The sequence below is a fragment of the Ochotona princeps genome, chromosome 7 (genome assembly GCF_030435755.1).
Source record: "Ochotona princeps isolate mOchPri1 chromosome 7, mOchPri1.hap1, whole genome shotgun sequence".
Classification (NCBI taxonomy): domain Eukaryota; kingdom Metazoa; phylum Chordata; class Mammalia; order Lagomorpha; family Ochotonidae; genus Ochotona; species Ochotona princeps.
In genome coordinates, this window is record NC_080838.1 from 72,571,836 (window position 1) to 72,597,586 (window position 25,751).

Consider the following 25,751-nt stretch of genomic DNA (forward strand, 5'->3'; position numbering starts at 1 on the left):
AATTTCCATCACAATACCAATGACATTCTTTACAGAACTGGCAAAAAAAAATCCTAAAGGCCATACAGAATCCTGGAAGACTTACGACAACCAAAGCTATTTTGAGAAAAAAAAAAAAAAGCTGGAGGCATTACAATACCTAACTTCAAAGCATACTACAAAGCTACTACAATTAAAAAGGCAACAGAACCATCATGTAGCCAAAATATGGAATCAAACAAGAGGTTCACCCTCACACAAATAGCAAAGAAAATGTGTACAGACTTATACACACGTGACAGAATGTTATTTTTTCTATTAAAAAAACATGAAATTCTACTACCTGCATAAAAATGAATGCAATTGGAATGCATAATGTTGAGTGAAATAAACTGAACACATGAAGACCAATGCACAAGTTCTTCCTTATATGTAGCGGCTAAAATTAAAAAAAGAAAAAACAAGAACAATAAATTCTTGTGTGGAGCAGGGGGCAGACTACACTAGGCCAGGTGGCACAATAAGACCGCAGAAGCTCAGGTGAGGCGTGTCATGCCAGCCTGGGCCAAGCGGGTGCCAGGTATGTGAATCCCATGGACAGGGGATCTGACAGGACTTGGATAAATTAGCTCAGGACATGGGGCCTCATGTGTGGTGGCGGATAGATTTTTATGCCCTGGGGGCAGGGGAACTGCTAGGATGTGGGTCACCTGGCCCCGATCCTGGGGCCAGCCTACTAGGTGGGAGTTGGTTTCTTGATCCCTGGGGTGGGCTTGGGTCTTAGGGTGCTAGGCAGCCCACTTTAGAATCATGGTCAGTAATTTAAAATTTTCTCAATTTGTGTATTACCCCTCACTCCCCCCACCCCCAGCACTGATTGTCTACTTGAAGGAACAGATCAAGAATTGCAGAAATTTGGATTTATCTAAAGTTGTCACTTCAGTAAGATAGTGTGAAATAATGTACATTTTCTGCAACTTTATGTAGACCCTTTTTTTTAATATGGCATGTGAATATGAGATAATTATAAAGTAATTACAGGACAATTTAAGTTAGATTGACAATTGACAAAATCTAAGACAAAATGATCAAGGATCTAAATATATGAACTGATTCCATCAAATTATAGTAGGATAATATATAAGGGGCCTTGTAAGATATGGGTGCATGCAAAGACTTCTCGGACAAAACTGTTAGAAGTTGAGTAAATAAAGATAAAATGTGAACAAATGAGGTTATATCAAATTAAGAAGCTTCTGTACTACAAAGGAAACACTCAAAGTAAAGAGGCAATCAATACAATGGGAGAAAATATTTGCAGATTACAGAACTGATAAAAGGATTAATATCCAGGATCTGTAAAGAAGTTAAGGAGCTCAACAATAAGAAAGCAAGCTCCTATGAAATTACAACACAATGTAATTAATGAAAGAATTTATTTAAAAAAAAAGAAAGCAAGCAATCCAGTTAGTAAGTTTGGAAAAGATATTAGCAGCCATTTTTTAAGTTTTATTCATTTTTATTGGAAATTCAGATATACAGATAGGATAGACCAAGAGGAAGATCTCCTGTTCAATGATTCAGCTCTCAAGTGGCCACAACAGCCAGAGCTGAGCCGATCTGAATCCAAGAGTCAGGAGCTTCTTCTGGGTCACCCTCGCAGGTACAGAATGCCACAGCTTTGGGCTGTCCTCAATTACTTTCCCAGGCCACAAGCAGGGAGCTGGACGGGAAGCAGGGTCACTGGGATTAGAACTGGCATCCATATGGGACCCAGGCATGTTCAAGGCAAGGACTTTAGCTGCTAGGCTACCATGCTAGGCCCTAGCAGCCATTTTTTAAAGGATGAAATACAAATGGCCAACAGATAATGAAAAAAGTTTGAGGCTCAACCCATCATAAAAATGCAAATACATACCAAATGGGGTTTCCCTTTATCGCAATAATAATAGCTATCATCCAAAAATGAAAGAGCAGTAAGTGTTGGTGAAAATGTGGAGAAAAAGGACACCTTAAACCACTGATGGTTATCACAATGTAATAGACAGCAAACACGTCATATTTTTACTCTCCATGTAGCTGTTTAAAAAGATCTCTGTCTTCCCAAATAAAAAGCTCTTCAAATTACACAATACTGTAAGCAAAACATTTTTCATAAGATGCATTTATGTTTCTCTACAGATATGCATAGGAGCTCTGTGTGTGTGTGTGTGTGTGTAGCTGTTTAGCATGTTCTATGGAAGAATGGACCCAATAAGCATAGATGTTTCTGAAAACAAACAGAACCTAACTTATGATTTGGTCAAACAAGGTTTTAGTCTCGTTTTTATGGCTCAACAAGTACAAAACCATAAACCGATAATATTGTCTGGTTAAAAACGTTTCCTTTCTACTCTTTTTGTATATTTATTCCATTAAGTCATTTTGGGGAAAATCTTGATTTGATATGCATTTATTTGTACTCTCAGATGAAGGTATTTTAAATGTGTATTAATATTCAATATTTCATCATGAGGCATGAAGATATCTGATGTTCAAAAAGTATTTAAGGAGTGATTCGTGAGTTACACATTTAAGAATATCTGATTGGTTTCACAGCAAGCCTTTTTGTGAAGGTTTCTTTAAGGTATTTGTGTACTTACCAACAATCGTATTTAAACTCTTAATCCTAGTGCATTCCTAAGGTATTACTCATTCAAATCAAATCCTTGCACTCCTTTAACAAAATTAGCCAATACAAAAAAAAAAAAAAAATGCGTTGCTGTTGGGACTATGTTGTCTGACTGTTTTCTTCAAGCAGTTCTATGGGTTGAGGCTTCTCTGTTGAAACTTGTTGAACTAGTTTCATTTCAACTACTTGTAATTTGTTTCCTTATTTCTTCTAGCTGTAGACATCCAATATATTTAGAGATGTCATTCACTTGAATAGAAAGTCGGGTTCAGTGAGTGCAGACCTCCAAGATCGTGTTCTTCCTCCTGTCCACGATGTATCGGTAAGTGCAATTTTGTGGCGGTAGGCACCTTGTTTGCCAGACTGTGTCCGTGGCGAAATTCCTGACGTGTCAGTGGAATTATTATAGCAGGTTGGATTCATTAATCTCAGTGTTTGAAGTAAAGGCTTTAATATAAAAAAGAAAAACTCATTGTGGACATAAGTTTACCAAGAAATAATTGAGCTTTAGAAAACTTATTTAGAAAAACACTACTGTGCTGTGTACAGACGGTTTCAACTACTTGGTGGTGGTGGGAAGTCAAGCTGTGTTCTTCTAAGAAAAACCTCTTCTCAGTAATTGACAAAAGTGACCTTCTCTGGCAGTTCCCCTTCAGCTGCGTTTCATTTTCCGTCATGGCTAGTCAGTCCTTTGGGATTAATGCACAGTGGCAACCAACAGTGGTACAGACCATGACATCTTGAGGGGAGAACGACACAGGCCAGTAAACCTGGGGAAAACATGTCTGCTCCCTAAAATTCTTCCCATAAAATTTGAAAGAAAAAGAAAACACAGTATTTGAAGCTACTGTTTTTAAAATAAAATTTGCTGTGCAGAAGAAGAAAAAATAAGATAGCTTGGCATGCAAATATATACAACTAAAATAATGATTTTAAACAGTTATGGTATAACAATAAAAATACTTCTCCACTGTTTAAATGTAGTCCGTTTTTAAAACATTATAAATTTGTTATTTCACTTAATGGCCAAGACAGCCTCGTGAGCCCAGCAGCACATTAGCTTCAATTTCAAAGTAAAGAATCAGAAAAGTGGAATTGTACATGTCTACAGAACTGTCAGATGCCAGTTGCAGAGATGTAACGCAGAATTCCCAGAGCTTACTTTTCCTTATTGTATGCTGCAATCTGTCTTCTGGCCAGGGTTATACCAAGAAAATTTTTGAGATGAGAATTTGGTGTTCAATTGAGTTCTAAATTCATGAACCTCTCCTGGTTTCTTCCTCACTGAAAAAATATATTTCACTAGTTCTTTGGCTGTCACATAGTTACTCTCAAAGGATCATTTCGGGATTTTTACTAAGAATCTAAAATGCTTCACACATATTCAGCACTCCATAAATATTTGATAAATAATTGAATGAGAACATAGGTTAGTATCTAGTGTCAATGTTTTACTTATTTATTAAAACCCATTAAGTTTAAAATATGTTTCCTACATTTATGGAAATTGTGATATTATAAAACAGGATATCACTCCTAATTTCACACTCACAATTATCAAATGTTATAGTTATAGACGGTAAAAGTACTGTTTCTAATGTACTTTAAGTCTTGGTAGGAGTATTTGCAGTTTATGGGAAATAGGATGACTGATATTGGTGATCACTGCTATAGTTTTGTACATCGGTAACATATTTATAAAGAAAGGTGATCATGGAAAACACCAAATGCTTACCTTTTTCAGGTCAAATTCATGGAATACTAATCCAGGAATTGGAGGATTTTCACAAGAAAATCACATGATCAGGCAAGCTTAGGAGGCACCGAGGGAAAAATGTTTGATAATAATTACGACAGCCTGTCCCTCACCTACATTCATTCTAGAACATGTGTCATAGTCACACTCACTATTCCCATTTCTCCATCAACTAGCAATACAGAGTGAAAGCTTTGCCAAAGTGTAATGGATTCATATTTTTACTGTTTCTGCTGTCTTTCTTAACTGTGGGTTTGTGACCTTCATGTTTTAACCGACTGGTGCAATTGCCCTCGCGTAGACCTCTGCCTTGAGGAATACCTGTACTCCATCCTTTCCTGTGCTCCTTGTTAACTGAGTGATTCACTTATTAAACATTAGTTATAATCTTTAAATAAGACAAAATGCCAGTTGAATTCCTCATCTGAGATTTGTAGTGTCGCCAAAAGCCTGACTGTCTAGCTTACTACTATTTTAGATAATGCATAAATGAAAAAATTAGATTCCCTTCTATCATCTTTAGATCTTTTAGGTAGTGCCTTCCAAGGCTTCTTTCAAGTGTCTCTAAGACTTTATATCTTACATTTTAATTTCATTCCCAATATCCATTCCAAAACCGTGCTAATTTGAGAAAACCATTCCCTAATATACTCTAACACATTTCTTTAGGGTTAATGTCAAAATGGCAAGTAAAATGTATACATTATTTATTGATTACTAAACCTCGTATGAATTACTGATTAAGCATGATTTTTCTGATGTTTTTCAGTAGACTCATAGTGCTTACTATAAGCCTTGAACACATCACAGTGTATTAACTCATTTTATCCCCATAGCAGTGCAGTCCGAAAACAGGTACAATTATTTTCTACATTTTAGAGATGAAGAAACAGAAAGCATTACAAGATAATTAGAAAAACTTGGATTTGAATCTGGGCTATAGAGTCAGGGTGCATTTTAACTAGTAGGAAATTTGATTTTTCTTCTTTTGATGATTTTCAAAAGAAAAAAAATTACTGCTTTTAATTTTAAAATTAAGACATTCAGTCATTCTGTAACTTTATATCTATAATCAGCATAATCAGTGAATTGAAATATTTGTTCATCTCACTGAGATCAGATGGCTGATTTAACATCTTTTTTTTCTTGGTTATACTTTCTCATCCAAATCTCTGGCATGTTGGGAATAACATTTTGCACATTAAAAGGGGGTACCACAGACACATCCAATTGTGAAGCGCTTAGAAGCCAAGATTTTAGAAATTTTTGATCAGATAAGTATATGATTTCATAATGGGTGGCGAATAATTTGTATTACAGTAACAACTACCATTTATGTTCTGTTTACTAAATATAAATCATTTGACACATGTTAGTTATTTGGTATAATTTTCATGAATGAAGCACTGATTATCCTGTGATTTTACAATGGAAAGAAAGCGGCTAAATTTTCAAGAAACTATTAATATGAAGAGAATATATCTTCGGTTTCATAGGCCCACATCTTATAATTGCCGACATAAATACCTTAGTGTCCTGGTTAATGAAATGTTAGGAATAGGCTTCAACTGTGGAAAAATTACTTGAGGTCATCTGTATGAAAACTCTTAGCCCAGGGTAGGATGTGATACATGTTTGAGTCCTTCATTTCCTTGCTTTGCATCTCCAGGCAGTATTCACGAGAGTCATTTGAGAGAGGTTTCCTAAACTTTGGAAAATAGATGTAAAGTTTGTCATTGCAAAAATTAAAAGAAAAATAAAAAGGAGGCAGGTGGGTAAGAGTAAGGATGGGAATATCACTATGCTCTTAAAGCCGTGCGTATAAAGCATGAAATTGTTCTCTTCATAGGAATACATTTTGGTTTTTCACAAGTAGGGACTGAAGTCAAAGCCTTCTGACAAAAACTGTAGCTCCTATGTGTGTCAGGATGCCATACGAGACTTCTCTGGGAAGAGAGGGGGACTTCTTAAGATCTTTAGCTTTCATTTTTGTTAGCCTAATAAATATCTGCTATTGGTGCTATTGAAAATATTTTTACAAATGATGTTTACAACACTTCATTATTTTCAATTTTATAGCACAGACTGAGTCATGATTTTTATGGTTGTATCATGAGTTGTATGAGGGTAGAAATTCTAATTCTTCTCCGCCATCCAAAATCGACATGATGCTCAATGTAAAATATGGATGGACGAGTAGATGGAAGTGTGGATGACTGAATGGATGGATAAATGGGAAAAGGAGGAATAATAAATAACACACTGGTTGGTAAGTTCCTCAAAGCAGATTGCTAGGATGTGTGTGTGTGTGTGTGTGTGTGTGTGTGTGTGTGTGTGTGTGTTTTACAAGGCTTTACCCAGGTATTTGAATGCAAACAGTTCATTTTACATACACATATATTGTTCCATCCTGGGCTTTAACTTGCAATCTGACACATACATTACAATCTTAGTGGATGGGACTGAAACTTGTGTCAAAAACATGTTAAAACTCAACTCACTCACGCAAGCGATACAACATTAGGTATTATCTGTCATTGTCAGCAAAGTAGGATATTCTGTAATGTGTTTTGTTTTGTGGCTGAACTCTTTTGCCTTTATTATTCCTATACTTAGTATATGACATGTACATGTTACCATATCACTTTTGGCCATTGTGGAACATACACGTTTTGATTAATGTTGCATTAAGAATATTCTGGAGACTTCATGAAACCCTACCCATCTGAATTCCTTTGTATGGGACTTCAAGGTAACTTTAAAATCCAAGCTTCAGTCTCCACTATGTTCATTTCTCAACATGGCTGATTGCTATCAATTTTAGAATGTGATATAATGAGTGACAACTGAATGATTTTATATAATATCCATTCTGTATAAGTTACTATATATGTGAACACATTTAATCTTCATAAGGTAATTATCAATTTAATCTGCATTCACAAACATAAGAACTAAGATTCAAAAAGGTCAAGTACCTTGTCTTACACTATGGAGTTAGCAAGTGATATGAGTGGGACTTTCCTTCAGTAGTCAGACTCCAAAGGTTTGGTACTTATTATTAGTGCTATATCACACATAATTAGAAGTCAGCAAATCATGGTGTATTAATTCAAACTAGCATTTGATTATGCTGTATCAGTAGTCCAACATCTAAGTACCACACTCTTTAAGAAAAGTTTTATAGCAAAATGCTAGAAGGGTAGATTTTCCTTATATCTCAAGGCAAAAGAAAATTAAGTGCCATTCGTATTTCAGAATACAACCAGAGAAGATCTTTTTCTTAAGCAAAGACAGGTAGAGCTAGAAGGACTGACAGGTGAAGCTAATATCACTAGTTAGGATTTAGCAGGTGCTAGAGGACATGCCAGAAGTTGGATAAACCCAGCCCAACAGGTCAGATGTGGAAAGCATCAAGTGGTGTGCCTGCCAGGAAGGCTCAGGGCACAGGAGGCTTGCTCTCTAGGGATGTGGTGAATCCACAGAGAATCTAGGAGAGATATACGCAGCTCTCAGCAGTTCAAATTCTGCTCTTCCAATCTCAAGCAGCTCAGTTATGCTTCTTTTTGCTGTTCTACCAGTTTGCCCATTTTGCCTGAGATGAGGGTAAATAGCTAAGTGAAAATGTAAAATGCTGTCTTTCTGAGTTCTGATTTTGCTACTCTGATTACCCTACTCTCTTCCTAGATTGAATGTCTTTATAATTCCTAACCAAAAAAAAGTGTGTGGTCTGGCCTAAAATAGTTTCCTCTATTTTGAATCTCCTTCTTTTCCCCGCTCTCACAGAAACAATAAGGTATTCCAGGGAGTGGCAGTCTGGTAACACTACAGTTGGAGTCACATTTTCAAAAACGTAAGACAAGGAAACCTGAAAAACATCAGCAGTGGTGACAGAAAGAGAATATTGTGAAAAATGTCATATCTACTCTATTGAACAGTTTTCATGTGACCAAGAATTAGCTGGTAGACATTTGAATTGTATCCATATCTATGATGTAAAAAAAAAAAAGGCAGAAAGGCTTCTCACCTTTGAAATTATTAAAGACTTTATCACTTTCAGAGGTGAAGATCTTATTTAACTTATTTGCAAACCTACTTTAATGTAGAAAACTTCCATTTTGTCCTACAACCTGGGACACTGTGTTCATAACGTTGCAATGCTGTGAGTTGCTTGTCTTCAAGGTTTTTCATACTTCAGGAGAAGATAATGTTTGCAAATAACATATCAAGAATAGAAACCTACAAAGAACGCTCCGAAACACAGAAAACAAGACTGTCATGTGTAATAAAGGCCTCCAAAGTTTGTTACAGACAACCCCATATGTCACTAATCTTCCCTATACATGTCTGTCTCATAGCCCTCCTTCCCTCCGCAATAACTTGGCCCACTAACATGGGAACTGCACTAAGGAGGGGAAGGAGGGGAATCCGAATTATTTGAAGGTACACGCAAACTTAAAGCTAACAGAAAATGATAAAACAGTAAAGTAAATCAGATTCAAGACAAACAAAAAAAGATTAGTGGAGCTTCCAGTTGGTAAAATCTCTGTCATAACTTCATAAGTCTTTTATCTCCCTCACATCTACTTGAAATTCTATAAATTATGCAGTTAATGGGAACCCAATATAGATATTAAAAATCACTGTCAAAAGATAGTTGGCTATCACAAAGAAAAATGACCTTTTGAGGCAGAGTAGCCAAAATAAGGTTGTAATTCTTCCTCCTAGCTGTGAACTCAGCAAAGTAATCTCTCAGAGGAAGTTACTCCAGTATAAAATGACCACACATAACTGATGATAAGGGTAGTTGAAAGGTCAAATGTGGCAATATATGAAGAAACTTCAAAAGGCTCATGGAAAAATAGATTTAACAGATAAAATTTTTAAGCTCCTTTAAGTTGAAGATACTTTTGGAAATGGCAATAACAGCCTTTTAATCTACCCCTAAATAACTGACAGACCTTGGAATTTAACCTTTTACTTCATTCTGCTTTATATTATTGACTGAATAAAAACAGGTGCCTTTTAAGTAGATAAATATTCATTCACTCATTCACCCATTCATTCATTCATTTATTGACAGTCCAAGAGACAGAAAAAGAGTTAGAGGCAGAAATGCCTACAACAGCCAGAGCTATATGATTTGTGAAACCAAGACCCAGGAACTCGATCCAAGTCTGTTGCATAAGTAGCAGGAACCTGGCCACTGAGCCATCATCTACTGCTTCCCAGGGTACACATTAGCAGGAAACTATCCCATGACTCTAACTGGGGCACCCTGAAACGGGATGCAGATGCTCCAATTGGAGGCTTAACTTTTGAGCCAAATACCTCCACTAATTTTTTTAAGACTATGAAACAGGAGCCAGTATAGTGGTGTAGCTTGTCAAGCCAACACTTGAAGCACTGGCATCTCCTTTGGTCATTGGTTCAAATCCTAGCTGCTCAGCTTCCAACTCAACTCCCTACTAATGCACCTGAGAAAGCAACAAAAGATGATGACCAAGTACTTGGACCCCTACTCCCATGTGGAAGACCTGGAAGAATCTTTTGGTTCCAGGATTTGGTCTGGCCCAGCACAGGTCAGTGGAGCAATTTGGAGAATTGAATCAGTAGATGGAAGACCCCTGTATACATGTTCCTTTCTCTCTGTAACTGATTTTCAAATAAAATAAATAAATCTTACTTAAAAAACGATTATGAAACAAAGTCACAAGGAGCCAAAGCAGGGCTAGAAGGACTAATTATTTCTTTTTGAAAATTCTCACAAAATTGCCCTTGTTTGATGAAAAGACAGATGAGACAGGTTATGGTAAAGGACTAGGGAGAGAATTTCAAGTATTTTTGTCTATGGCTTAAGCTAACATTCTCAAAACAGTTTCTTTATAAGCAGTGCCATTCTTTGGCCTTTCAGAAAGTCAAAAATCCTGTTGCCATGACTTTGCTCTTGATTGGTCTGCATTTTCAACCCCGAAAGACAGAGTGACAGGTAGACAGAAAGGGTTCCATATTGAGTATTCACTCTCCAAATGACTGCAAAGTTGAGAATTGAGATGATTCAGCCAAAGTTGAAATCAGAAACCTAACCCAGTTCTTCCTTGTAAGGTGGTAATAATCCAAGTAGTTAAGTCATCACCCACTGCCTCCAAAGGTCTGTATTGACAGAAACTTGCAATCAGAAGCAAGATCTAGAACTGCATCCAGAAACATGTTAACCAGTTTTAACCACTGCGTTAAACACACTCCAACCTATCTGCTTTCGCTTTGACAGGACCACTACCCTGTCTTAGTAGCCATTGCGTGGCTTGTGTTTTATCTTCAGAATCACACTGGTAAAACTATGATTCACCTCTTGTCACAGTTCTTCAAAAATATTTCAGGATCCCAATCACACTTATTTAAAATTTCCATTGAAATCTTTGCTGATTGAAATCTCAGTATACATGACCACAACAGTGTTGGCACTCATTGAGTCAAAAGCTTGCTCAACTTTGATTTTTTCCAGTCAGAATTACAGAAGTGGAATCATTTGAGATGCTTGTTGTATTGGGTACTGTGTCTCCTGTTGATTATGAATTTCTTCAGTAGGTCACCAGCAAGGTCAATTTTTTCTCTCACAAATTGATGCAGATTGTCTAAAACTAGAGGCACAATTTTCAATATTATCCCATCTCTTCTTAAAGTAAGTTACACCATGCTTCTATTGAAAGAAGCAAGACTGGATTTGAACTGTAATACTGCAATAAGGTGGAGCAATCCACCATGGGGGAAGGGCATGGGGAGAGGATGGGGGAACATCAGAGCCTATGAAACGCTGTTATAAAATGAAATGCAATAAAAAATATATGTAAATAAAAACAAAAAAATAAAATAAAATAAGTTATATTTTTGTAATGGATAATCACTGTGGAGCATTGCCTCTATAAAGTTTTCATAAAGCATCAATGAGCTCATTATTTTTCCATTCAAGTTACACCAAAGTTTTGATGTTTGTTCTTGCTTCAAGTTTAGCATGATTCATGTTGCCTTGATCAGGGCTCCTTTCAACTGTGCGTTGTGCTTCTTAGGGATTGTAACATGTCATAACAAGTTAGTATGACTTTTTTGTGAAAAGAATATAGGCATAATTTTTTCGTAATGGTTTGCCACTACTTCAAACATCTTTTATAAAGGATTTCAGGACACATACACAGTAAGCCCTTCATAAATAGCACCTCTTGTTCTTTTCAGTTTTGGTATTAAATGGTAATTTTCTAAGAGTAATTAGAGTTTATAAAACATCAAATGTCAGAGTGTATTAAATTATGGCAAAAGGTTGTGTTTCATATAGCAAATGATTAAGTTCAGCTGTTCAGTGAAAAGCATAATTTTCATTGATGGAAGAGGAGGTAGCATTTTGGTTCCTTTATTTTTAAAAAAATATTTGTGTATTTACTTACCTACTTACTTACTTGAAAGTCAGAGTTACAGAGAAAGAGGGAGAGAGAAAAGGAGGTCTTCCATCTGGCCACCTGGTGGTCCATCCTCTAAATAGCACACTGAGTAGGCCTGAGCCAAGCCAAAGTCAGGATCCAGGAGCTTCATCCCAGTCTCCAAAGGGGTGTTAGTAGCACAAGAAATTGAAACATCTTCCACTGATTTTCTAACAAGGAGTTGGACCAAAAGTGAAGCAGCTGGGGCCAAGCACAATGGCTTAGTGGATAAATCCTCCCCTTGCGTCTTCTGGGATTCCATATGGAATCCAAATCCCTGATTGTGGCTTGGGAAAGCAACATAGGATGGTCGAAATCCTAGGGCTCCTGTACCCGCATGGCAGACCCAGAAGAAGCTCCTGCCTTTGGATGGGCTGATCTCTGGCCTTCAATGCACTTAGGGGGTGAATCAGTGGATGGAAAATCTTTCTCCCTGTCTCTTCTTCTCTCTGTATATTTGTCTTTCCAATAAAGAAAACACAAAATGAACCTTTAAAGAAAAAAAAGTGGAGCAGCCTAGGCATAACGTAGTGGCTTTACCTGTAGCACAATAACCAAGCTCCCTCATTTTGATTCTTTAAGACTTTTCCTTTGAGGATGAATCCCAGCATCATTAAATGGATCTTTTGTTCAGTTACATTAGAAGTTGTGAAGACGTGGATTGACCTGGGAAGCTGAACAACAATTCTTGTACTTCAAAATGCTATCTTTGGGCCCGGCAGCGTGGTCTAGCGGCTAAAGTCCTCTCTTTGAAAGCCCCGGGAACCCGTATGAGTGCCGGTTCTAATCCCGGCAGCTCCACTTCCCATCCAGCTCCCTGCTTGTGGCGGGGGAAAACAGTCGAGGACGGCCCAAAGCTTTGGGACCCTGCACCTGCGTGGGAGACCTGGAAGCGGTTCCTGGTTCCTGGCTTCGGATCAGCACAGCACCGGCCATTGCGGCTCACTTGGGGAGTGAATCATCGGATGGAAGATCTTCCTCTCTGTCTCTCCTCCTCTGAGTATATCCGGCTTTCCAATAAAAATGAATAAATCTTTTTAAAAAATGCTATCTTTATGAAGTTTTGTAAGGACATAATCCATCTGTAAGTGGGCAATTGTACAAGCTTCAAATGTGTATATATTTTTACAGTGGTACCTCATACTATGTGAGATTATAGATACAGGAACAGACAAATAATCTTGAATGGAAAAGTTTGAAGTGTGCAGATAATATAATAAGGGAGTTATTGCTGGAAGCTGAAAAGCAAGAAAAGCTTTTCTAGCATTGGAAAGCCCCTGAGGAGTAGGGAGTTCAGAATGCCCTCTCCCTGATTCAAGTGATCTTTGGACCCAGGTATAAAAGTAGCTTAAAGATGAGACGCTGAAAAACTTCATGTTGTTGCTCTGTTTACTGAAAGTTTATACCACTCCATTTGTTCTTCAAGGTGCTTATCTTTCGATATTTAAGATCTCAGAAAACAAAGAGACAAATCAGTCAAAATATCATCATGTTTTCCTTAACCACAACTCTAGGAAAAAAGTGTATCAGGAATACATCCTTTTAAATACTGAATAACCACACATAATGAAGGTGTTATAGACAGGCTAAATTAGATTTCTTAGAGATTATAGGGTGAATTACTCAGAATATGATCATCCATACTTGCCCTTTCCTTAAAAGAGTGCAGAGTGCCAATTAGGTCACGACCAGAGATTACCTGGAGCTTTATTCCCATTTTAATTTCCAGGAGTTCACTTTCTTCTCCTGAACGTATCGTTTGAATAAAATGTTCCTTAATCTTGCAATTGTATGTATAGCATAGAATTGTCTTTTAATGGAATAGTTCGCTACAACCACTCCTTACAAAAATTAAAGATTTAAACCCCACATTCATTTTCTGAAGGCTATAGGTTTCTGCTGTCATGAAAGTCACATGTGATTGGCAGATGCCACAGAGCTCCCAAGGTTCCCACATTCTGGAATATCAATACATTCTCTAGCAGTTACACAAAATGTTAACCTGGATGTTGCCATGAGGGGATTTTTGAAGATGTAATTAGCATCCCAAGTCAGCTTGCTATTAAAATGGGGAGATCTTTGGTGAACCCAGTGTAATCCAGTGACATCTTAAAAGGGAATGGACTTGGGCCCGGCGGCGTGGCCTAGCGGCTGAAGTCCTTGCCTTGAAAGCCCCGGGATCCCATATGGGTGCCGGTTCTAATCCCAGCAGCTCCACTTCCCATCCAGCTCCCTGCTTGTGACCTGGGAAAGCAGTTGAGAACGGCCCAATGCATTGGGACCCTGCACCCGCATGGGAGACCTGGAAGAGGTTCCAGGTTCCTGGCTCCTGGTTGGCGCGCATCAGCCCGTTGCAGCTCACTTGGGGAGTGAATCATTGGACGAAAGATCTTCCTCTCTGTCTCTCCTCCTCTGTGTATATCTGGCTGTAATAAAAATGAATAAATCTTTAAAAAAAAAAGGGAATGGACTTTATTTAGAAAGGAAATATTCAGTTGGGGAGAGAAATTCAATGTGATGGTACTTTTCTTCATTGTAACGGTGGCGGGGATACCTCACACTGTATGGATGGCATCTAGAATTGAACAAGAGCTTCTTGACTAAAGGCAGCAAGAGAACAGGCCTAATTTAGCTCTGTTTCAAAAAGCTGGATTCTGCCTAAAACCTGAGTGAGCTTGGAGGAAGATGACTCAGATGAAAGTGTAGCTCCAACCAATACCTCCATTCTTGCCTCTGAAATCCTGAGCAGACAATCCAATCATGAGACACACAGTGCTATGTGCATAAACAGGCATTGCTTTAAGTGGCTGAATTTGTGCTGATTTATCATAGAGCAGTAGGAAATTAATACAACTCTATTTGTCGTACATACACAAATGAAGTAGGAAAAACATGCATAAGCAAGTAGTACCTATCTAAATAAGTTAGATTCCAATAGGCTTTATAAACAGCATTTCTTTTCCAATCTGAAGTAAAATGAAGCAAAGGGATATCAAATTCCCCAGAATGGGAAGGAGATGGCACGTTTATTTATATCTGTGAAAGTTGGCAGTAAGTTGAAAGTTTACCCATGTACAATTAAGTAGCTAAGACTTTTAGAGTACTTTTCAAATTTGGCCTGGGTACAAAATGTATTCTACAAAGGTTGTTTCAAAAGAGAAGAAAAAATTTGATACACAATTTATTTTCCTAGGCTGTCTGTCCACATTTTCTTCCAGTGGTCACAACTTGTTCTTTGGGGCTGGAGGTGCTGCTGCCATGCCCATGAGCAGGAAGTCAACCCCTGAAGAGTTGTTCTGCTGAGGCTCCTATATTTCAGGCCACAAACACCATGAGCCTTTGTTCTGGACAGTGAGAGCTGCTACAGCCTTTCCCCACTTGTACATCATGGTCAGCTGTGCCAAGATGAGGAATCTGATTTAAAAGTTTGTGAAAACCATCGAGTTCTAGCCTTTCTCTTTTGACCTTTTTTCATTTTCAAGTGACTTCCTATCTGGATTCTATAGGATGGAGAATCAAACCAATAGATAATGTAAGATTGAGTGAGTGGATAAGTGTATAACTGACAAGTGTCCTGAAGAATTCAAATAGCATTCATGGAAATAGAGAATGGGGACTGAAAATAAATTCATATGCTGTTAAGTTAAAGATCTGAATTTAACATGACTAATCTAGGTGTAGGACTAAATTCTTTTTTTAAAGATTTTTTATTTTTGCTGGAAAGGCAGATGAACAGAGAGGAGGAGAGACAGAAAGGAAGATCTTCTGTCTAATGATTCACTCCCCAAGTGGCCGCAATGGCCAGTGCTGTGCTGATCCGAAGCCAGGAGCCAGGAACTTCTTTCCAGGTCTCCCACGCAGGTGCAAGGTCCCAGTGCTCTGGGCCATCCTCTACTGCTTTCCCAGGCCACAAGCAGGGAGCTGGATGGGAAGTGGAGCTTCCGGAATTAAAACCTGCACCCATGTGGGATCCCGGCGCATTTAAGGCGAGGACCTTAACCATTACACTATTGTGCCAGGCCCTGGACTAAATTCTTGTGCACAGGAAATAGTTAGAAGAACATGTCAAGTAGCACAAGAAAGCACTCACTCATGTAAGTTCAAAAAGTATTCTAACTTTTTTATTTAACAAAATTTAAACATAAAAATATGCACGTATATTGAATACTATGTGTTTTGATACATGGCACACGTTGTGTTATTTCCAATCAGGAATCAGGATATCTATCCTCTCAAATAGCTAACATTATTTTATGGCAAAAATGCAAAATTCCTTCTTCTAATTTTTATTAACATATTAACATTACCTGTAATCCACATACTATTCAAAAGAACTCACTTCTTACTCCTATCTAGCTATAACTATGTACCTATTAATCAACTTTTCCCCAATTCTTCTCTCCCTACTTTAGTAGTAACCTTCATATTTTCAAATTCAATAAGATTATCTTTTTCTTTCAACTCCACGTGAGGGAGATCATGTGATACTTTCTATGCTTGGATTATGTCACTTAACATGTGGCAAATGTTAAAGTTTCATACTTTTCTATGGTTTCTCAATATACTATCATGTACAAGTACCACATTTTCTTTATTCACTCAATGTGGATGGACATTCACATGGCTTGCATTTTTAGTTATTGACCATGGTGCCATAATAAATATGGAAATTCAGGTGTCTCCTCAAGAGACTTCATTTCCTGTGACTACACAGCTAGTAGTGAGACTGATGAACCTTGCAGCTTTTCCATTTTTCCTTTTTTGAGAAAGCTTCATATTGTTTTCCATAATGGCTCTACTAATTGGCATTGCTAAAGACAGTGTAGAGAGACCCTTTTTATCCACATTCTTAACAACACTCATCTTTTGTTAAAATAGCCAATAGAACCAGAGTGAGGTGGTGTCTTATTGTACTCTTGAATTGTGATTTTCTTGTGACAAGTGATGTTGAACTTTTTTTTTCACTTACCTATTGACCATCTCTATATTTTCCCTTGCAAAATGTCTGTTTAGATCTATCACCCATTTTTTATCAAATGATTTGCAATTTGCCTTAGTGTTGTTTGAGTTCTTTGTATATTCTGGATATTAAGCTCTTGTCAGATGTAAACCTTGCAAATATTTTCCCAATTTTGAGTTTAGAATTGGGGTTGTTTCCTTTACTATGCAGAGGCTCCAAAAGATACTTAAAAGACAGTTAAACAAAGTATGCTACTTTGTTCATTGTTTGTGTCCCAATTTTAAAAACAATCTATAAATATAAAGGCAATACATGAAATTAGAAGGTAGATTATCAGGATATATTGTAGTAATGTTTTTAATTTTTAGGAATGCCAATCATGTGATTATGTTGAAAATATCCTAATTGGTTATAATTGTTTGATGAAGAAGTGTGAAGTCTTATTTCACATTGAAATACACATCAGAGTATCAGTAAAGCAATTTCCAAAAATTGCTAGGAATTGATAAAATGATGAATATGAGGTTCCAATTATACTCTCCTTATTTTTCATGTGCCTGAGCAATGTCTCAACAATTAAGGACGATAGAGGAAAAGTTAGTGAGAAATATATTTGAAATCGATTTCTAAATTCTGAAAGAATAGAAGAAAAAGTTAAGTGTTAAACAAAGGAACAATGGTCCTGTTTTCACACAAATGAACTGTACTGGACCACACCGCTAAGTCAAGTTAGGCAAGGTTACCAAATGCCTCTAGAAACAGAAACCAAGAACAATATACAGATTCCTCAATACTGATATTTCTAACAACGCCCATTAGGCCAAGATAACATGGACCAAACTTGGAACAAGTGTCTTCTTGATGGAAAGGGCAAGAGAAACTTGGACTTTTCAAAGAGAACAAGAAAGCCTGCAACCTTTATAACTACAGCGTGAAAGTAAATCATGGGCTTTCCTTTTTCCAGGGCAATAGGATTCGGCACCCCAAGAAGAAACCTGCAGCCATGGATGATTGGCCTTCTCGCTGTGTTGTCGTTGATATTGGTGGCAGTCATCATTGGTCTTCTAGTTCACTTCTTAGTCCCTGGTAGGCAAAATTAGGAATTTTATTCATTTTGATTTCATTTTTCTGCCAAGTGTCATTTATATATATATGTTAGTGAAGTTTATCTAAGTAATTGTACTTTTATCTGCAAATGTCTATGCTCAGAATATCTTTTAATTTATTCAGTCATTTCATGAATAAATAAATATTGAATGCCTATAACATGCAAAGAACATTCTGGGTGCTTAGGACATAGCATTCAAGTAAAACAGACAATTTTCTTACTTTCTTTGAGCTTGCAATTAAATGCTGAACTTCAAGTATCTACATTAAACACAAAAATTAAAAATTGTCTAAATTTTATAGTGGTCAGAATAAATGACTTCATCACTCATTATATATTTAAATGAAAAACTGTGACAAATTACCTAATGCAATTGGTTCTTTCATCTTTACAATTTTGTGTCCACCAAATTTCTAAAGAGGAAGCACGTATCAATGAAAGAATCAATTAAAACTGATAAATTAACTGAAGCATGATAAAATGTTGCCTTTCATTTTTAGAGAAAGAATTTTGCTGTTTCCCAAACAATTGCTAATGACTGTGTTTTTATTGTCTAACATGCTTGTAACCATGCAAACAAATCATTTCAGAACTTTTCATATTACATTTCTGTGAAGAGTAAAAAGCAGTTTTTTTTTGCACAAATTTCCACACTGTCACTCTCACATGGAGACATGTAGTAAAATGACTAGGCTTGCAAAATGAATGGTCTTATCAGTTGTTACCTTCCAATGATTTAGTCAGGGAGTGAAGAGTCCATTAGGCGCCCAAAGGGGCTTGGGACCATAGTGTCAGGGTCCATGTAACAACCACAGCCACACTTTACACCACTGGAAAAAGATTCTCATACCAACTAATTTTGTTTCACAGAGTAAGCTTTGATCATAGCATGGGTTAATGTCATATCATATCATATTATTATTACTAATTTTTTTACTGAGTCAAGGGAACCAAAGAACCATTTTGGGACTCAGTGAGGTACCAGTCAGAAGATTGGCTCTACTAGGATCCCTCTGTTTTTTCTAGATCCATGGCCAGGAAACCTATTGCCTTCCACCTGAGCCAGGCTCCAGGGGGATCAAGGTGGTTTTCTTGCCTGCTGCATGTCTACTGTTGACTCTGCCACTTTCTCGCATCCTTTTAGCCTTAAGACGACCAGATCCCAGGAGTCTCCACGGCTGTCTCTTCCCTTGCTTTCCTTGAGAGCCAGAGTTGTGGCCGACTCATCTGCATTAAACACTATTCTCACCTTTAACCTCCGACATTCTTTTCCCAGCTCTTTTTTTTTAAATCATATTTCTCTTAGTATTCCTGGCTTTTCATTACAAATTGAAATCAGCAAAGATGGGCATTTACCTCTGCTTTTAGCAAAGTACAGCCTTCCCTCTGTTCCTGTAGGTGATTGGTCCAAGAACCCCTGTGTATATCAAAATTGGTAGATGCTCTGGTCTCTTACACAAAATAAAACAGTGCTTTCATAGGATCTATATAAAATAAAACAGTGTTTTCATAGGATCTACATACAACATTCTGAATATTTTAAATCATCTCTGGATTCCTTTGAATGCTTAATTCAATGCAAAGGTTGTACAGGTAGATTTTACACTGTATTGTTCAGGAAATAATAAAACAGGTCTTAAAATATTCAATACAGATGCAATTTATTCATTTTTAATTGATACATTATTATTATGCATAATTATGGGTTCCAGTGTGACATTTCAATACATACATATATATATATGTAGAAAGAGAGGTTATATATACTGCATAATTGCCAATTTAGGATAAATAGAATATCCATCACCACAAAATTTATCGTTTAATTGTATTGGGAACAATCATACTGTAGCTATTTTAAAATGTATAATCAATTATTGCTAATTTTTATTAACAGTTCTCTAATTTTATCCCCATTAACTAACCTATCCGAATTTTCCCATTCCCTGGATACTTTCCATTCTCCAAATACCAGAGGCAATTTTTAAAAATATTACTCATGCACAGCTGGTAGAATCCATAAATATGAAAGGCTGACTATATTTGGTGGTAAACATTTCAATTCAGCAATGAGCAATACAGGGAAGAATGTTAAAGCTCTGACACAAAGTGTGTGCTTTTGACAGTGCAAGTTCCTTACAGATCCTGTGCCTTTTCTCATCTTTAAAATAATTGTGATGTTAGTCTTAAAAAGTTGAAATGTAAAATACTCAGAGCTATGCCAACCACATAGTAGACACTCAGTAAATACCAATATTGTCAATTAACTTAGGACATTGTTGTGCTTATTATTTTTATGAAATTCAGTTAGAAAGCAACTCAGAAAGACATTCAAGGCTTTATATTATCCCCGTTACAGTCAAGTCTTAGATCTTGATGTTTTTGTCCAAATCACTCTCATTGCAGGGCAAAAAATGGAGTACTACCATGGCACCTTTAAAATGGCACATCTACAAAACAGTAATAATTCTGGAATAAACAAAATGTATCAACTTAAAGATTTAAGGGAGATGAGCGAAAATATGGTAAGTTGGATAACATTCCTTTTAGCAGAAGGTGATGTAATTACAGCTACAAAATATTAGAAAAAATTGTGAATCATTTGCTTCATTTCTAAATGTGCATTTTTCAGACGATTCCCATCCAAATCATTTTGCAGATTCCTAACTGCTCCCTCCCCAGAGTCAGAGCTGCTAAGTCAGTGTCTGGTTGACGGGAAAGTAAGGAGTAGAGAAACGGAGAAGAGTACTGAATTCACCCATGTAACAGATGGGTAATACCATAAACTAATCCTTCTGACACAACCACTTTACTTACAAATAAGAATTCAGGTTAAGATATTTCAGCCTATTGCTCTCCCAATTGTACCACAATAATCCCCTAATAGAAACGCTAAACTGCTAGAATTGCTTTTGCTGTATGACCACCAACTTTTAAAATGAATAAGTACAATGAGCCTCTTAAGATTTTTTAGTATTTTTAAAACATATGAGAAGGACAATGACGATCAAAAATGTTCATTTCCTCTTGCTAATACATTAGAAAAGGATAACTCAGACCTATTGTGCAGCACAGGTTAAATTTGACCCGTTTTCTTAAAGCTAAAACACAGTCCTGATCCCAGAATTGAGTTGTGTCACAATTCTGCCAGGATGTCCATGAGCTTTCACTCATAAACAAAGAAGCACAGCAGTAAGATATTTTAAAATGGAAGAAATAACAGGTGTATTAGGTTGATTTGGATTAAAAAAAAAAACCTTAACATTTTTAGAAACCTTCCTTTTGTAAACCAACTGTCATGTCTTCATCTTACATCTCCTTGTACCTAACATACTCAGTTGCAATGTATTTCTAACCTGAATTCTAAATTAACGTTGTCATACAGTTTTTCTCTAGAAGTCTATACCCAAACCAATAATTAATATTTACATATTCACATGTGTACTTTCCACTGTTTCAAATTCAGAACATGTTAGAAAATAGCAAATGCTGTGGTTTTTTTTTCTTGAGGAATGTCGGAATTAACCTGAAGCCCCAAAATCTCCCCTGCTCCTCTTCCTAATCTTAAGTGATATAAAATCATCAATGTAGAAAGAAAAATAATCTAAACTCCCTTAGATTTAAATAAAATAGCAAATTCCATAATATGTTGGCAAAGTAGGAAATCTGTTTTCTGTTTCCTGTTTCATAGTCAACATCATTATTTTTAACTAAGAAACTGTCTAATGAAGCACATGGGCAGGAAGCAAGAGGTCTTCCATGAAGTAACAGAAACACAAACATGCATCTGTGACAGAAAACAGTTTTGAAAATGGACTTTTATGTTCATGTTAAGCTGGGTTTTCTAACTTAAGAAACCTGCTTCAGAAGCTGAGTTTAGTATTGACACATTTGGTTATCAGAGGAACTTGTAAGGTGCTTATCTGGCTTGTTTATTCTTATTATCAATCTTGTTTATTCTTATTATCCCCCTAACCTAATTCCCATCCCTTCACCCTGCAGGCCATTAGTCTCTGTTTCTTGTGTATTCCTTTACTTTTGTGTATTCTTGCAAAGCTGTATGTTGTTTTATGTACACTTTTTAACATTTTGTGTCATAAAAATTTCTAAAACATCACTTTGTTTCATCCTTTCTTTCCTCAGAACTACAGAGATCTATTCCTGCCATTAAAACTAGATTATTATGAATTGCTATATGATGAACCATGGCATATATTTATATACTATATTTTCCTGGATTTTTGCCTATTATCCTCTCCTCCCTGCCACCCCCCAAGAAAAACTACTGTACTAAGCCAGATTGCTATTGATATCTTTTGAACTCATGCAAGTAATTCTTGGAGAGCCATAATCAGGTCATTGAGCCTGCATATGCTTGATTTGAATAACTGGGGCAGGATTGTACTTCAGGATGACTGAAGGAGAGAGTGACCTCCAAACTGCAGTACATCAGGGTTCGTACGTCCACACTTTGGTATTCTAGCCCATTCAGTGTGCTGTAAAAAGCCAAACTCATACTTACCAATATAGCCTTGTGGATTATGTTTTCAAGTTTTTGTTAAAAAAAAAGATTATTTCTTATACTGACTTTATAGGTTTCCCTTTTATATTGGGTCTTTAATACATCTGAATCTTACAATAGGTGTGGGATCCAGGCTTTATACTGTATATGGTGAGTCAGTTTCAAATATAAACCAAACAATCTGTGCTTTCCTTAGTGTATGATGTGTTATTGGCACTTGGGTCCTGAAAGAGAAAGTCCCATCTGTCTCCTCAAATTTCTCCGAATCTCTTTTGTGTACTTAGCACAGTAAAACATCAAACAAATTAAAAATCAATGACGGTTTCCACAAACAGAAAAAAAAATGCAATATGTTACCCTGCTAAAAAGAATCAGGTGTTCTGACCCCAGCCCTCATGAAATGAGCTTTAGAAAAACTACATAGGAAGGGTTCTTGCTTCACCAGAGCCACTCCTATCTATTGTTGCTAAATCCCAGTGAATCAAAGCAGAGTCTTCTTTCTGTCCTAAATAGGCATTAATTACACATCCAAGAAAGACAGGCTATAGGTCCTGTTCTTCCAGATAACATGGGTTTTACTGATTTGAATACAAATGGAAATAGAAAAGTTAAATGACATTTTGCGCTCAGATTCTGCCAAAACCCATCCAAGTTTCTTTAGAAAATGAGACAGACACATATCATCTCTCATAATGTGCTTCAGAGAATACTATACTCACCAAAACACCAGAAAAATGCTCCTCAGCTTACAATGGGATTGACTCCTAACACTACATACGATAAATTTTAAGTTGGAAATACTCTAAGTAAAATTACCTTTAATATAATCAATCTATCCAATATAATAGACTAGTCTAGCATATCTTAAACACACTCAGAATACTTATATTAGCCTGTAGGTGAGAAATAATCTCATGAAAAGCCTATTTTATAACAAAGAGCTGAATGTCTTGTGCAATTTATTGAACACCTGTACCCAACAATGCTGACAACACAGAACAGAACTGAGTCTGTTATTTCTCCTCCTGATTGTTGGTTGACTGGAAACTCTGGCTCACTGTGGCTCTTCAGTATCATAGAAGGCTTGCTAACACATATCCCCAGCCTGGGACAGGATTAAAATTCAAAGTTCAAAGGAGGTTCTACTGAATGTGTGTCATTTTGACACCTGTGTAAAGTAAGTTGGGAGCTACCTATAATTCCTGATATTCCCAAATAGGTAAATGATCTTCATCATTGTTCAATGTTTACCTGTTAAAATAGATTTATTGAGTAACAGTGTTTCACTTGGCAAATATATTCAGAAATAGCAAAAATGTTTTAAACGGTACATTCATTATAGATGTGAAAGTTGTAAGCTGGATATACAATTAACAATACAACTAGCTAACATTTATTAAGTGCCAAATATCACTGTCAACACTTTATATGTATCTTTTTAGTTAATCCTCAGAAACAGCCCCATGAGGATAACTATCCCAATCTAACAGGTGACAAAAATAAGGGCAAAGAAAGATTGATTTATTGAAAATCATATATTTGGTAAATTATATAATTAACATCAAAGTCCCATGATGCTTGTCATACAAAAGAATCACCTGTGTGAGTTCACGCCCCATCTACCATCCTACAAAACATAATACAAGGGCTCAGCAGCGTGGCCTGGTGGCTAAGGTCCTTGCCTTGATCCCATATGGCCGCTGGTTCTAATCCCGGCAGCTCCACTTCCTCTCTATCTCTCCTCCTCTCAGTATATCTGACTTTGTAATAAAAATAAAATAAATCTTTAAAAAAAAAAAGCACAATACAAAAATATATTGCTTTCCCAGAGCCTATGAAACTGTCACATAATGCATAATAATTAATTTAAAAATATATATATTGCTATATCTCATTCTTTTAACTGTACAATTAATGTAGGTCAGCAACCACCACATGTGTTAACAATGGTAACAGTTAAATGAAATTACTTAAAATGTCCTACCCTTGCTGCTCCCAGAAAGCCACTTGCCCTTGCGCCCAAAAAACTTCTTAATTTTAACTCTTTGTACTTTAGTGTGCCAGGAACAGGGCTCAAAATGATCCTCTAAAATTTCTGTAAATCATAAGTCTATGGTTGTGGAGACGAAAAATAGAGAAACATGACGTTAGTCAAAGAAATGATTATAGTATAGAAGAATTCTCCAAAGCAATTAGAAGGCAAAAAGGGAGAGATTGTCTCTAACGGACACAGTGGGAAGCTCTATGAAAATACAACTGGGCCAAGGTGAACTTGAACTCAGACAGCTGAGGTATAAATGGAAATGCAAATACCAGTTGCCCACTGATTGGAGAGAGGTTATGGCCCTACACCTACAGAAGAGATTCAGCATGGAAGCCTTAAGAAAAAAATAAGCAAGACGATCAGAAATTTTATGTTTCTGTGATGAGGTCAAAAGTTCAGTAATTAGAGAAGTTGCATGTGTGGCATTTGAAGAATGTGAGCCACTCCGCTTCCTTTAATGTGTTTCATGCAAATCCTGAAAGAAAAGGCTAATTACCGTTTATTCCGTGTCCAATCTGCAATGCAGCACTGCAAGGCCGGCAGATAACAGAACCACACCTCTGAAGTTGAGTCTCACAGCTGATCTTGATGAAAGAGACAGGCTCTGAAGCTAAAGATAACCCAAAAGGTGTGATATTTCCACTGAATTGTTCTGCTTGTCACGAGGGACTCAACTAACAAGGATATGGGAATAAAACCTATGTCAATTCTCACATGTAATCTTTAAAATCCATAGGAACAGTAAGTCCTCTGTTTTGCCAGATCACTTTTTCTTAACCAGTATACTGGGCTTGCTTCTTAGATAAAGATGAGCACAGCTTCATTTCCTCATATCTCTGTATTAGTTTTTGATGAAGAAAGCAATAATAGAAACAATGAACAGATAGAAGAAGGAGGTGGAGGTATATGTTTCTATATGCATAACCAACTTCCACTATATTTGGAGAACAGGTGTGATGGTTAATGCTTTCTGAGGGAAGAGTTGGGATAAAAGTAGTAGAAACCATCTCAAAGCTTCCTGATAAATCATCAATGGAGCAAAAACTTTACTTTGCCAGATATTGTTTACATGGCCAATCACAAATATGGCTCCCACATTTGGCACTAAGAAGAAACTAAGAGAGATTATAGGCTCACAAATTCATTAGAATATTTAAAAGATAAGAAGAGAACCTGGACATTCTGAATAATAACTTTCCATGGCTCAGGGCTTTTGGTTTTAAAATTCTTGAACTTTAA

At 36.7% G+C, this 25,751-nt stretch overlaps 1 protein-coding gene across 1 annotated transcript in view; it reads left to right on the forward strand.

Moving 5' to 3' along the window:
• The first annotated feature begins 17,763 nt into the window (after positions 1 to 17,763).
• The window catches only part of TMPRSS11A (transmembrane serine protease 11A), a 38,787-nt gene continuing 30,799 nt past the window's right edge, over positions 17,764 to 25,751 (forward strand). The window contains exons 1-2 of the mRNA XM_004590894.2: positions 17,764 to 17,924; positions 20,353 to 20,471. Of these exons, the coding sequence (XP_004590951.2) occupies positions 17,783 to 17,924; positions 20,353 to 20,471 (261 nt within the window). The 5' untranslated portion in view covers positions 17,764 to 17,782. The remainder of the gene's footprint in view (positions 17,925 to 20,352; positions 20,472 to 25,751) is intronic.